The sequence below is a fragment of the Triturus cristatus genome, chromosome 11 (assembly GCF_964204655.1).
Source record: "Triturus cristatus chromosome 11, aTriCri1.1, whole genome shotgun sequence".
Classification (NCBI taxonomy): Eukaryota; Metazoa; Chordata; class Amphibia; order Caudata; family Salamandridae; genus Triturus; species Triturus cristatus.
The window spans coordinates 283,055,219-283,071,074 of NC_140594.1; the positions used below are offsets into that span (position 1 = coordinate 283,055,219).

The 15,856-nt window shown below is 43.3% G+C and overlaps 1 protein-coding gene across 1 annotated transcript in view; it reads right to left on the bottom strand.

Annotated features, from left to right (window-relative positions):
* The window catches only part of HORMAD2 (HORMA domain containing 2), a 693,976-nt gene that overhangs the window by 387,147 nt on the left and 290,973 nt on the right, over positions 1 to 15,856 (bottom strand). Inside the window, exon 9 of the mRNA XM_085633816.1 lies at positions 8,039 to 8,106. Coding sequence (XP_085489942.1) covers positions 8,039 to 8,106 — 68 coding nt within the window. The remainder of the gene's footprint in view (positions 1 to 8,038; positions 8,107 to 15,856) is intronic.

Genomic DNA, 15,856 nt, shown 5'->3' on the forward strand with positions numbered 1-15,856 from the left:
TCATTGGCATTCCTGGGTATTTGCTGAAAAAACTACAAACTATACAGAATGCCGTAGCCAGACACCTATTCAACATCTCTAGGAGATCTAGTGTTCAGCAGCATTTATGGGATCTGCACTGGCTGCCTGCCTGTAGCCCAGCGGGTACAATTTAAGGCCCTTACGCTTTCGCACAGGGACCTCCATGGCCAAGGCCCTGTGCATCTCAGGAGGCGTTTTGCTCTGTATGTGCCCAATCGATCCCTGCCGTCTGCCTCTCTACGTCGGATGACTATTCCGCGATTTCGTAGATCATGTTTGGGGGGCCAGTCTCTTTCGGTGAAAAAAAAACAGCAGTTGCCTGGAATGCTCTCCCCTCGGATCTACAGCACATTCAAGACTTCTGTCTTTTTTAAAAACGTTTAAAGACGCATCTGTTCAGTCAGCTCTTCTAAATGGCTCTTGCTTGCTCCACCCCCAGCTTACTCCCGCGCCAGGAGACTTTAGAATATTTGTGTGCATTACAAGCTATTTATAACATAACATATAACAAGTATGGAAGATCTCTCAACAGGAGGCTGTGGAGAGATTGCGTGAAATTGATAGGGCTTTGGCAGTGGTCAACAATGGCATGACCACACTAACATCCAGGATTTATTCACTGGGCAACATTGTGTCTTCTGCAATAGATATAATAGAACAGGACCTGTCCATTCTTCAACCTGGGCAATCGCAACTATGATCCATCCTGTTATTAGGCTGGACACTACAATACTTGCGCTACAGTCATGTGCCTTGGCAATATATCAACAGTACGTCTCTGTTTTCTGCTTATAATATAATGGAACGGCAGACAACTATGGCACAAAGAGATGCAAAGTATACAATGTTGCACATTGAAAGATTAGTCCAATTACCTTTCACCGTGCCTGAGTCACCTTCCACAGAATGGTTAATCTATGCCCATATAACATTGCCAGTGACAACATTCCAATTTCAATATTGCCTACAGTCCCACCAGGTAGGCAGGTATGAAGCGTTGGGTAGGGAATACATCCATGAATCTTGGGAATTACCTTGCAGATTTAGATGCAGAAATAGGGACACTGAAGTCTTTCTCAGCGGTTCAGACTATGAGAATTAATAACGTGGGTCTTTTATTTGTCAGGATATTATACTTCAAGAAGCTTACAACGCTTTGGTTGCACACCTATCTTGTCACTTGAAAGGATCCCCAGCTGCCGTGATTCATCTGGTGTTCAAACTGCTATTGAATGGTAGTCTTTTGATACTGAATGATCAAGTTTGTAGTGGAATGCTGCCCGACATCGCATATCTGATCACAGTAAGTACCAGGGTTATTTGTTGCATGCAAGTATTGTTTCCACCGACCCAAACAGTCAGGGAGGCACCCCTATGGCCTTCATTGAATGTTTCCCTTATACAATTTGATTCTCTGAGCAGACTGAAAGCCATACTTTTTCAGAAGGAGGTGGTCTTAACCTCAACACGAGAGACTTTTGATCTTCAGGTTGCAAGGTCTTCAGCTGAGATACAGGCTTTAGTCTGAACAAATGCCCGCTCCATTTCAGAGAAATGGTACATCGTATCTTTAACATGTCTGATACAACTGGTTTAGTACACCTATTAAAAAGCATAGGTTCTGGACTATTAAGCAGCTTTCAGACGATCTTCATAGTAATTCCATCATTAATACACTCTGTATTGGAAAGCGTTTTTGGAGGGCTACCGCTGATCTCACTACTTGTAGTGGGTATCCTGGTTTTAATTTTTCTGCTACGCAATGGACGTCCCCAATTCTAAGGAGATGGAAAAAGCGCTCTTGGAGCGACGTTGCCGTGAATGCATGGTACTCCATCTGGGCACACCTCAGCTTCTGGAGCTAAGCAAGCATTGGTTTCTGTTGTTCAGATCAGTCTGGGTCGACTGCATATTGTCTGTACTCCGCTGCCTATTCTGCGGACACAAATGTGTGTTGGACATCTGTCTAACACTTCCATCAATTGCGCCTCCAGACTTGGATGTGCTACTGGACCCATTAAACGTCCATGTAGTGCAGTGTCCTCAGCGTATTCCAATTCTGATGTTGGCATTCTTAGAGCCACCACGGGATGCTTCAGCTCCTGTCAGAATGGACACTGGCTCTACCACAGGCTCACAGGCTTCGAGTGCTTCCTCAACAACGGCTTCGGGAACTGGAGAGGATCACCTTTGTTCCATTGACCTGATCCGAGAGGTGTTATAGGGACGTTGTCTGCGAAGGCAAGCAACAGTGATGTTGCGTATCCTGCACAAGACACATAAACATTTGGCTCTCCGTGTGCTGGGAACAATTCAGCCTTTTTCGAAAACAACCTAAATTGGAATTCGAAAACCCAATTTCTGTTTTCTTTTTCTGCTTTTACTCTCACTGAGTACTATGGCTTTCGGCGTGCTCAGTTGGTCTAACAGTATATAGACTCTTTAGTGGACTTATATAGCTTTTTAACATTTACATAATATCTTTTTTAAACAAATACTATGTTTTTAGATGTTTTTAAACTCATGTTTTAGATGCTTTTTTAAAATAGGCATATTTGAGCATGTGTTACTTTGTCGTCCAGTCAGATGAGAAGTGGGTGTTATGAACCCCAATGTCCCGATTTAGGCATAGGTAGTTGCACGATCTTTTACCTACATTGTGCTGACCTTTTACCCAGTTAGAAGCTGCAGAAATGTCTCCTAAAACTAGCCTAATTTATTATGCATGAGGATTCTCAGTATCAGAGCAGGATTACCATCTTCTGCATAATAACTCTGTATAAGGGTCACCACTATCGTCATCCTTGGCCGACATGCCCATAAGTACCATGACACATATAGGTAAAACCCCTGAGGGTATCTTTCGGGTATATAAGTACCACATCTTCGCTGGGTAAACTAGAGGAGAAAAAGACTTCTATGCTGACACGAGACGCTGAGGTCCCTGCACGCAATCACTTCAGCACGCAGTGGTCTGACATCCCTTGCGGGGTGTCCATCTCGAGACCAAGACAAGGTCCTTTGCTCTCCCACATCAGGTAATGGGGTTGGCTCTATCCTAAGGGGATTCTTGACTATACACCTACATACATGCTAGGTACACTTAGGTACATCTAGTTAGAGCTTGCATCGTGGGAGTACGCTTTTTATTGTTATGTAGCCATATGCCTGCATATATTCATTGTTTTAGCACTATGGTAGACTTCTACCTTTTCTTTGCTCTGTTGGTGCTTATAACCGTATACATATGTTTATGTCTAATGGTTGTTGCAGCACACGTATTTTATACTAGAATGACGCTGGTTCAATAAATACTTATTGAAAACGTCCTCACCGTTTATTCTGTATATCTCTTGGAGACTAAGTGAGCAAAAGTGACTGAGCGAAAAGTAATGTACTGTTTCCACGATCCCTGAGGGGTCAGGGTTGTCATGTTCTATAGTTGCCAGAAACTATTCTCTCCTTGGTAAGAGGGACTCATAGTGGCACTGTGAGCTAGCTGGTCCACAGACTAACATATCCTTTGAGGGTGTCTGGAATCAGTCTGGACACCAATCCCTTAGTTTATGTTGTCTAAACACGCAGATCCTATATAGATTTGATCACCCCACTCACCAATCACTACCTCTCACTCATACATCACACCCATACAATCCATATATACAACTGTTTTAAGTTCCCAGAACAAAAAGTAATTGAACAATCAACCAAGGAGACTATTGTTCAGCCTTCCATTGATGTGTCTCAAACTGGGTATTTCCAGAAATTCTGTCAACCCACGTTTCAGTGCAATACAAATTCTTTAACTTCCTTCTTCAGGACCTATTACTCTTAGTTTTCTTATCTAACCCAATCCAGTGGGTGGGGTAATCTAGTCCTATAGGTCTTAGAAAGCTGCCGCACTTATACTTCCCCATTTACTCATTTTTTGTTTTGTAATACATGCTAGGGGTGAAGTATTGCATCCCCAACAAGTGGTCCATTTTTCAATCAGTATAATGGCTCAATCTATACAGACTGAGACTCAGACTATGATAGCATTTTGCTTGAGACTAATCACAGAGGGCAATATAGGAGATGCTTAATTCCATGATTGTAGGCTCCAACTTGGCCCTCATGGTCGGTGGTGCCGACATGCCTATCTTTTTTATGTGCAGAGTTCTCTGTCCCAACAGCAGAGTCAATAACAAATAACGGTTCAAAGGCAGAGGGTCCTAGGGAAGTTTAGAGACCACACAGGGTTTGTTCCCCAATAGCAAGATCAACAACAGTACAAAACCCTGAGGTCTAACAATGTAGTAAAAGGTATAGAAGGTGAAACACAAACAGTGTCTAAGCCCAATAGATCTATCTTAGGGCATATCCCTGAAACACACCATTAACGGACACATCAAGAGTTTTGTGTGTCGTTGTATCCTTTTTTGTGTGTTTTCACACAGTTGTATTTCTGAAGTAGCATTATCGGTCCTGATGAAAGCCTAGCCTCCGATTAGGCTATATGGCTGAAACATGTTGACCAATAAGTGTTATTCTATCACCACGGTTCATGATTTCTGACTGTTGGTGGACACTATTTTAATCCTGGTCGAGAACGGTTGATAATAAAGTCTCTTGACGTTCTTGAACTAGTTTTAACTTCACAGTTTTCACAAAAACTTTTTTCTTATAAGCACTGCACCCCTCACTCACACTAGTAGCTTTACATTTGTGGATTCCACATATCCGTTCCGTTCCGTTCGATAACTTTATTTCGGCCACCAAGGACCATAAAAGTTCATAAAAAACATGTAATACAAAATTTAAATTAATGAATAAAAGTAGCATTTAAAATACGTTACATATACAGCTTTACATATACATACAATACTATACGTCGATTAAAACAAGGATTAAACTTGAAATTCATTATCGAGCGTTATATTAATTTAGAGCAAGAAACTCGTGTACAGCACTGGGTTCAGTAATCAATTTCCTCCGTATGTGCCACATTGCATTAAAAAAGCGGGAGACAGCAACAATTATGGGGGGTGGGTATCCTTTTTTAACACCCTAAGTGCATGTGCACACTGGCGAAACCCTACATTTCTACAGATTGGAATTAGCCAGTGCTTGCGTGGACCCTGATATGCTGGGCAAATAAAGAAAACATGAATTTCGTTTTCCAAATGAGAACCACAGGCAGGGCACTCCTTGCTCGTAGTTTTATCCCACTTGCTAGAAAACACTCTAAGCGGGAGAGTACCTAGCCTAAGTTGCATATACAATTTTCGTGCTAGTGCAGGGAATATTAGGTCTAGGAATTCCTCTCTTTTATACTCTACTTTAATCTGGAGGAACTCAGTAGTCAATCTGCCCCCATCAGAACTCGCATGCAGGGATGCTAAATTATAATTCTTATAACAGTGACTCAGGTCAGCTTTCGATATCTCCAGACAGGCAACTTCCGGAGATACCCAAAGCTCAGATAGGCCTAGCCTGCAGCTAATTAACTTAATGTGGGCCAGCCACCAGATATTCCTGTTTCTCAGTGCATCCCAAATTGCCCTAAATTCGTTTCTATAGCAAGCAAGCTCAGGTACGGACCACAATCTTTCCCAATATAATAGCGGGCGTAAAGGCATAACCTCCTCAATAGGTAGTAGCCCTAGGTCCATACGCAATGGTACCAATGGGGTACTTATAGGAAGACCCAATATATTCTCACAAATGCATGTTCCACCTTGGCTAGGTTTTGCGATTTTTGGTGTCCCCAAAGTCCGGCCCCATATAGGGCTGCCGATCTGGCCTGGATATTATAAATTTCAATTACTGGAGCCGCAGGCTTAAATGCGGACTCTCTATGTAGCTTCTGGATCCCCCCACCACCTTTGTTAGCTTGAGTGCAGCCTTGGCCAACTGCGAATCCCATTCCAAGTGTTCTCCCAAGGTGATACCCAGATATTCAAAGGTCTTCACTCTCTTCAGCGGGGTTCCACCTAGGACGGGATTTGGGCGTGTCTGCGTCGGCGGGTTGAAGATCATGAACTTGGTTTTATCTAGATTTATCTCTAGTCCCCTAGAAACACAAAAAAAGGATGCGTTGGATGCCCGTTGATGTCTTGGACAACAACATAGTGTCGTCCGCGAATCAAAGCGGGCACCCGACCAGTGGCTAGCCTCGGGGCATCTATATTCATTGCTCCAAGAAGGTGATCAACCAGTCCATTTATATAAAGGCTATAAAGGGTGGGAGCCAGGACACAGCCCTGGCGCACCCCTTGATTGACCGGGAAGCGGCCTGATAATTCCCCATTCTTCCCACACCTTACCTGGGCGTAAGTGCCACTATGGAGTCTCATTAAAACATTAAGAAGATAGCGTGGTAAACCCAATTCTTGTAGTACCCTCCACAGTTTGTTTCTAGGCACCAAGTCAAATGCTGACCGCAGGTCAACAAAGATCATGTAGAGGCTGCCACCCTCTACCTTTACAGTTTTCCAATATAGGACCTGCAGTCTAAATAACTGATCCACCGTGGATAAGCCCTGTCTAAAACCGGCCTGGAACGGAGATAAAATCTCACCATCCTCCATCCAACTCTGTATTCTACTTTGAATGATTCTGCCGATCAATTTTTGCGTCACGTCTATGAGGCTAATTGGCCTATAATTAGATGGTTTAAGGGGGAAACCTTTTTTAAAGATAGGAACTATTTCAGCTCCCCGCCATGTTTCTGGGGGATCCATACCATTCAGTATGGCATTAAAAAGAACACGCAAATAAGGGGCCCATATTTTCGGTTCAGAACGATATCGATCTCCCGGTATTTTATATAGTCCAGGGGCCTTTTTTGGAGTTAATTTCAAAATGGCATCCTCTACCTCCACCAATGTAATAGTTTTAACTTCACAGTTTTCACAAAAACTTTTTTCTTATAAGCACTGCACCCCTCACTCACACTAGTAGCTTTACATTTGTGGATTCCACATATCCATTACTATATTTCAAAACATCCCTGAGCTCCTCCCTCTCAGAGAGGGGGTTGCAGCCCCCAGAGGAACTAGGTTCTTTCCTCTGGGAGGATAATCCCAAATGATGAAGCATGTCACCTTTGGTGAATTAGGGATTACGTCCTACATAGGGATATGCCCTTAGATAGATCTATTGGGCTTAGACACTGTTTGTGTTACACCTTCTATACCTTTTACTACATTGTTAGAACTCAGGGTTTTGTACTGTTGTTGATCCGACAGCAGAGTCTCCACATTTGTAAACTTACCATTAAAATGCAGTTTTGCGAATGCCAAAAAAGAGTAAACTTAAACAAACGTGCAAGTTTACCTTTGTGAATCAGTTCCCTAGTCGTTGTTATAGTGTGGCGCATTTTACCTTAAACTTAAAAGATGCATTGAAAGGCTGGTCAACAGTCCTTATGTCTGCCTGTCTGCCTGTCTGGCCAGTTATGCAGTTTGTGAATTTCCTGAACTGAGACTGTTGTATCACTCAAGTGTTATGTTGAACTTTACATAACTCAAAAACTAATAAAAAAAGTAGTACATAGTGCCAACCACTGAAAGGAAACAAAGGTTATGGCACTATATCAGTGCAGTGAACTGAACTAAACAGAGTGATATTGTGTAAAGAATCCATGATTGAGCATCTCTAGATTCTAATAAAAAGGATATGGGAGTATAATGGAATAATTGGTAATGAGAGTTTTCGTTTAAATATGCTTGGATCAAAGAATCAAAGAAAGGATATATATACATATATAAGCTTCTGCGAACAGCCTTGCTTTCACCACTCCATAACCAACAGAAGGACGGCACACAGGAATCCTTTACAGAAGCGATTTATTTGCCTTCAACTGCTTCGATAAGTTCTAAAGCAAATTTCCATATATATATATAATTCTTTTTTTTTATTTGATAACATGCACACCCCAACCAGGTTTCAGAGACAAAAAAAAAAGGTTAAAGATTCCTGCTATGGAACCCCTTTTGAGCTTTAACAACATCAGAAATGTAAAGAGCCATACCTGCTTAGATCCATTTGTGGTCCATTGCTTGTATATCGAAAATTGAATTGATACAACTCAGTCACATTCTAGAAACAAAAAAGAATTATACACAATATAAAAATACATGAGAGTTTCTTTTTTAAGTGTTATTGATTTCAACACTACAAAACACTCAAACATACTAAAGGTTCATAGCTCAAACATCAGTCAACACACTGAGAACATTCAAAATATATCAATTATTATAATTATGAAGTGGCCATTATTTATTAAATCCATTACAATCACTTCCCAGGGAATAGGAACTGCATTAGATGTAACAAACCCTTTGGACAAGTACTGTCTGCTTTAACTCTGCTAAAGTCCTAACTTATCTGTATATTATACTTGATAAAAAAATCAAATTTTTCTTAAAATGGCAAGAGCTGTTCCTGCCAGGAAGTTATGTTGGTTACGTTTCTTCTCCTAATAGGATTTCATCATAACTGACCAGCAAGAAGAAACAGTAAAGCTGATGCTTTAAAACGTCAAGCACCAATGAGGCTAAGGATTTTCAAGTGATTTCCAAGCCCATTATCAATGTAGAATGAATATATATAGGCTTATTACACATGAGGGTTTCAAGGCTCTGTCCGTGGGCAGAGGGTGATTGAGTGATTTGTCCAGAATCAATCAATAAGAAAGAATCATAGCAATTACAGGACCTGTCACTTTGGAGGACGAGATACATAAAAACAATGCCTTCTGGTTCTCTAGTTAACTGGGCTGTGGAGAAAAGAGATGATACTGTACTAAATGATCTACCTTATTATGAAAACAAGTTATACATATCAGATCCTAAAATACATTAGGACATACTTTACGAAACTGTTGGAACCCTAGACTTAGAGCAAAGAATATGTAGGGAAAAGAGGATAGAAGACATCAAGTATTATATACAGACAAGAAAGGCGTATAGCAGAGTTACATCTAATGCCAGCTCTTATTCCCTGGGAAGTAATTATAATGGATTTTATTACAAATATGCCTTTAGCTCATGGTTTTGATACTGTCATTGTAGTTGTAACCACATTTTCCAAGATGACCCATTTTATACCCACTAAAGGACGCCTTACTTCTAACATCTCCTCACAATTGTTTCTGAAACATATAAACAAACAACATGGGTTACCTATAAGATTATATCAGACCAAGTGGCACCATTAGTTTCTAGATTTTGGACAGCCTTTTGCATGACCTACAGATCAATATTGTCTATCAACTGCATACCATTCCCAGACTGATGGGCACACTGAAAGAGGCAATCAGGAGTTGTAAATATCTGCAAAGGTACATACAGGATCAAAATGATAGGGTACAGGAGGGCGCTAGAGGGTGCATGGCAAGATGGTTGCGCCTTGGTGTAGCTCTGCCTGCCGAGTGCACAATCTGGCCATAATCCTGATAATTGTACGCTATCGCGCCCACTAAGAAGTGGCATACCAGCATTAAGCCGACGTGACGATGCACAGAAGCCCAGGTCGGGGGTAATAAAGGATGAAAGCCGCTTTCCGATCTTGAAGCTGCCGGCGGCGGTGAGAAAATGATGCCTGCCGTGTGAGATCGGAAACCTTGGACAGCCCGCGATCATGCTGCTGTACGGAGCGAACAAACACATGGTACGGAAATACAACCGGAATAAACAGAAACCCTGCGGAGTCCCCCGGTGGAGCAACTGCTGGTGGAGAAAGCCTGATCAGGAGCCAAGTGTGCAGGTGGATGTGGTGGCACACCCGGCGAAAACGAGGAGCCGGGGGACGGCAGCGTGGCGCGGCGCATGAGAGTGCGCTGAACCGCTGCCATAACGGAGTGGTGATCCCTGCCCCAGCTGAGATAATACAGACAACTGGCTGACTGGCAGTAGCGGCGGACATTGTGATCCTGAAGGCGATATAGGGCTGAGTTCTGCCTGCTGGGAGTAAGCTGCAAGGTGGTGAGTCATCCACCTGGTGAACGGCTGAGACTGGGCCGGGAGACAGGGCCCTACTGAGGCACTGCAGGGGAGTCGGGCACGGTCCTGCAGACCTACTCTGACCCGCTGGGATGCCCTTAGAGCAGATGATTTTGGATTCGAGCAGCTGCTAAACTGAGCCAGAGTGTTGATGAAGGCCTGATCAGTGGCAAACACTATCACTCCACTGCAAACATCCACAACATATAGGCGCCGAGTGAACCACTACACGAGAGCAGGGTCAATTCTTTGCCTAATTACACTGAGGTTGGAGGGTCACCTAGGGCACAGAGCATCGAGCAATTATAATGGGGAAGACGGATAAGAGCCAAACCTGCATCACTTTCGAAATGAGGAAGCCTGGCAGGTCCCAACAGCGCGCACTGTCGTACTCTGAGCAGGACGCGCCGGTGGAAGGACCTACCTCATTTGAGACCACGCTCCATGCAATGCAGTGCAGTGTGTAGTCCATTGATGGGAAAATAGACGTGTTAAACCTACGAATGGACTACATGTCCGCCAAACAAACAAGGCGCCAGGTTGGGAGAAGCGGAAAAACGAATCTCCGACACAGAGAATGGACTACAAACTGTCTCATCGAACTGCCTCAACATGGAGAAGGTCTTGGCCGTAATACAGGCAAAGAATGAGGACTTAGAGGGAAGGTCGAGGTGCAACAACCTCAAAATCATGGGTCTGCTGGAACCGACAAACACTGGCAAGCTGGAGCTCTACATGGAAGGTATGCTGAAGGACATTTTTGGGTCTGAGTACTTGTCTGAGGTGCTAATTGTGGAGAGGGCCCATAGGTCATTGGCAGCGCGCCAAGTCCCAGGTGCCCCACAGCGACCGATCGCAAGACTGCTTAATTACAGGAGGCAGTGATGCAGTCTTGTGCCTCGCAAGACAGAAACACAACATCAATTATAAGGGGAACAATCTTGCATTCTATCCAGACTTCACTGCCACTGTTCAGCCGGGTCTGGTGGTTCATTGAACTAATGCATCCACTGCACGGGCCTGTGTTAAATCTCATGGTCACAGGTTCAAATCCCAGAGGGTCCACTCAGCCTTTTATCCATCTAAGGTCGATAAAATGAGTACCATTGAGTTGGGTAACAATAAACATCTGTTATTCAGCACCAAGATACCTGGGGTGAACGTGCGCTTTACAAATACACATGTTATGTTATGTTCAGGCGGCCTGGCGGGAATTCCAGGCAGTTCAGAAACAGTTACAGGCAGCAAACATCTCCTATGCCATGCTGTACCTGGCCCGGCTGCGGATCAAAGTAGAAGGAAAGACCAAAATGTTCAACACTCCGATATCAGCAATGGAGTATGTCAAGTCCCTGAATAGGAGCCGACAAGATCAAGTGGAAATAACAGATGATGAGGAACAATAAAAGGTCCATGCAACTGGATCAGAACTGCTACACACACTTAGAAATATGTTGTCACATTATAGAAGGAGAGGCAGCTGGCGGAAGAACAACAGTGCATCAGAGTCACTCCTACTGGACTGTTTCTTAGTGCAGGAGGTGATACATGTCATGCTCTGACACACAAGGCATGAAGATGATCAGCTGACAGACTGTGTGTATGGTAGTGACATCAGAACTGATCAAGGACATTTGGGGGCCAGAGTCTAGCAGAGACACTGCATAAGTAGCAAATCAGCCTAACTGACACCTCCCTGTTCACCGGGAAGGTGTCTGTGCACTAGTGCCCCCACATGGGTGTACCCCCAAAACTGACCTGGGTAACTTTTTTCAGTTCAGGCAAGTTAGGGTTACATTGAGATGTCTTTAGCCAGTTGAGTGTGCTGAAGTGGGTGGGAGGTGGGATACAAGGGTTTGCTTAGTTGCAGATGCAGTATAGAAAGCATGTAAGACAGGTCTGAGTACAGTCCAACAATGAAAATGGGACACAGAGGGAATCCTGGAAGCCCAAACATAGGAAATGTCACGTCAGGGTGGTCTAACTAAATTGCTCACATGGAATGTCCTAGTATATTTGGATAGACATAATATTTCATTAGCGTTTCTGAAGGAAACCCACCTCCTCACAAAACATACATGGCAAACAGGTAGCTACAATAATGAGGGAAATAATGGAGGCTGAGGGGCTGGTTGATGTGTGGAGGAGCCGGAATCCAACTGCCATGGAGGGAACCTATGTGTCATCAGTGCATGTCTCCTGGTCCAGGTTGGACTATTGGCTTGTCTCCAAGGAGGTGAGCCCTTGGACGATGGATGTCAAGCACCTCGCCAGGACATTATCTGACCACGCTCCGGTAGTACAGGAGTTAGAGATACCAACATATACTAGGCCACCATTACAATGGAGGCTGCAACCATCTGCGCTACTGGATCAGGTATTTCGTTCCACAATAGGAACTGCCATCACAAATTTATTTTAGAAAATGAAGGCTCAGTGGACGGAGCAGGGATGCTATTGGAGGTCTTTAAAATCACCATCCGTGGGGAATGCATGGGGGCACAGGCAGGAATCCTGAAATCGCTGCATAACAGGTTACATGACATTGATGCTCTTAAAGAGGAAACCACACAAAATCTTTGATTACAGTTTTTTTGTGACATGTATAACTGAAAGCAATATTAATTGGGGTCACAATTGATGAATCGTTGATTTGGTGATTTCCCTCTGTGAATAGGACCTTATTGTCCTTTTTAATTTGTTCCCAATCTTATGTTTTATGGTGTTATTGAATTGTTACTGTAGATATTTTTGTCAATAATATTCTGATACTTAGGTATTGATATGTCTATATTGTAATTGCTTCATAATTAGCCTTATAACAATATATAGTATTGTACTTACAGAATTTTTAATGAAATTGTGAATACATTTTTATGTCTTATTTTTTCTCTCAATTGTTTTGACTACATCTGTGCTGTTCATCTTTATCCCGTCAGTGTGAAAGGTATGCTGATTGTTACGTATTGATGACAAGGAGGCTCTGTCTGTTTGACTAAGGTCGTATTTGGTGCTCCTCTCCTGTGTCTTTGGGGTCCCTCTCTCTTTTCTTGTAATACATGACATTGAAGACAATATATATACACTAGAGGACACATACGAACAAAGGCCCACACATGTCTTGTTAGCCCAGGTGAGGGAGTTCGTCTCTGAGCACGCTAACCTCGCTGAGCAGGAGATACGTCATAGATCCAGAAGATGGGAAGCATGGGCATACGGGGAGGGCGGCATGCCAGGATGGTCACTTGCGAATAAACTTATAGAGCCAAGAGAACAGGAACATATAGTTGAGATGGTAGACCAAAAATTTGAAACACATTATACCACACCAGGGATTATCAAAGTGTTCACTAAATTGTATTCCACATTATATGGGCGTAGGTCAACGGCCTCGGGCCTGGAAGAGTATCTAATCCAACCTTGGACAGTAGATGATGTGAAAGAAGCTATAATGACATTACCTAACGGAAAGGCGGCCGGGATTGATGGCCTGCCAGGTGAATTCTATAAGCTTATCTGGATAGCCTGGCCCGATACTATTAGAGGTGTACACTGAGGCATATGCTAATGGTGTCCTGCCCCCCAGCCTGAGGGAAGCATCAATAGTAAGGCTGCTGAAGCCTGATAAGGAGGCAAATAGGTGTGAATCATACCGACCCCGACGTAAATAAATATTGATACCAAAATTCTTGCTAAAATAATCACTAATAGACTAAAGCCCCTAGTGCATAATCTGATCTTGCCGGATCAGTCAGGGTTTGTACCCCAAAGATCTACCACACATAATCTGCGCACCTTGTTTGCAGTGCTACATCAATTTAACCCAGAGCTTCAGGCCGCAGCGGTGTTATTCGATGCGGCCAAATAATTCAATTCTATACAATGGGGGTATATGTTTGCGGTTCTACAGTGCATGGGGATGCAGCTCACCTTTCTAAAATGTGTGCACCTGCTCTACACAAACCCTGTGGGCAGGATATGCATCAATAAAGTAGTGTCCGCCCCAAAGAGATTTGTAATGGAACCAGGCAGGGGTGCCCCGTCTTCCCTATGTTGTTACATCTGGCCCTTCAGCCCCTGGCGTGCAAGGATAGGCAGTGCCACACCCGAGCTGCATTGGGGTTCAGACAACGGCTTTTTGTACGCAGATGACATGCTGCTGTGTGTGAGGGAGCCTGAGACACATTTGGAGCCCCTGTTGCGGGAGTATGTACGATTTGAGGGAACACAATGCACCAGTAGGCATGAACTGGAGTTCCCATTGGCCTAGACAAATGACCCTGTGCAATACTTGGATATATGGGAGGCTGTGATCAGCATGAACTATGGGGGTGCTATCGCTAAACTAATGGACCAGGTAGCCAGTTGGACGCATCTCCCATTGTCCCTTGCGGACAGAATAGCGGTTGTGAAAATGTCAATACACTAGGCTGCGTATGGCTGTCAGGTCGCTATACTTCGAATTTCCAAAGGAGCCGGAGATGCTGAAAGTGCTGCAAGTGGTATTGACAACTTCAGAAAGTAAAGGGTTAATAACTAAACTATATAATGCATCCCTAGAAGAAAACGCAGTGACTAGTTCTGCAGCCCTAGACAGGTGGAACAGTAGGCTTGAAATACCACTGGTTTGGGAGGAATGGGAGGCATGTTGCGCGCTAACTGGACATCTCACTGCAAATTGTAACCTCCTAATAATACATTTTAAGTTTCTACAACAAATGTACTACCTGTTAGACTACAGAAATTTGGGTTGTGGGAGGATTCTCGCTGTGTGCAATGTGGTGCAGAAATAGCAGATTTTGTACATTTGGCCTGGGAATGTAAACCTGCCCATGCCTTCTGGGCTCAGGTGACAGAGACTATAATGCAAATGGTCCTGAAAACTGTGGACTGCACACCAAAAGTTTGCCTAATGGGCCTAGTTAAGTCATTCAAACTAAGCAACAGGAAACTTGTGGCTGTCAAGACACTACTGGCAAAGCGATTATTGGGAAGCACTGGGGAGGGAAGACGGCACCCACAGTGACGAAGTGGCTGAAGGAGATAGTATACTGCAGAGAACAATTAAACATATATTCAGAAGAACTACCTACGGCCTCAAGGCCCTAGAATTTCTGGGCCCTGCTGACTGTATACTTGCTTCACCATCCAGAGCTGACATAGAAGTCCCTCACTGTGCTAGCAACTAGACTCAGCCCAATAAGTTGTATAGCGATTACCAGGATGAACCCTTACCAATAATCATGTCCAGTCGGACGGATGAAAGATATGAATGTGAAGCTGATATACTGCACAGCACGAGCTGTTTTTGTTTTTTTATGTTCTCTTTACTTTTCTTACTGTTTCTCATTTACTATGCCTGTAGCCATATTATGGTGCTGAATACACTGCATAAGTTGTATGTAATAAAAAATAAATTTAAAAATAAACTAATTGGGTACAGATTATTTGGTGAGCAGATTCATTACAATAATGCAAAACATGCTTCTACAGGAAGCATTCCAGCCGAGCATTTATTGTGCAAGGCTGTCATCCAAAATTCACTTAAACCACCATCAACAGAAAACTCAATAATCCTACTGCTACACAAAGTGTGCAGGAGATTCAAAAAAAACAAAAGAAAACAAAAAGTAATTTGGATCATGCTAAAGCACAATATGAGAACCAGGTTGGTAAGAGAGGCAGAAGAGATGGTATTTATACTGAAGGTTTAAGCGTATGGTTGTCAAATAAATATATCCATTTATATGGGAAAATAAATATGTTGCCAAGATAGTAAGGCTGATACAGGGCATCAAGCCACTTTAACCCAGCAGCACTTCCTTCCACATTATATATACATCCTG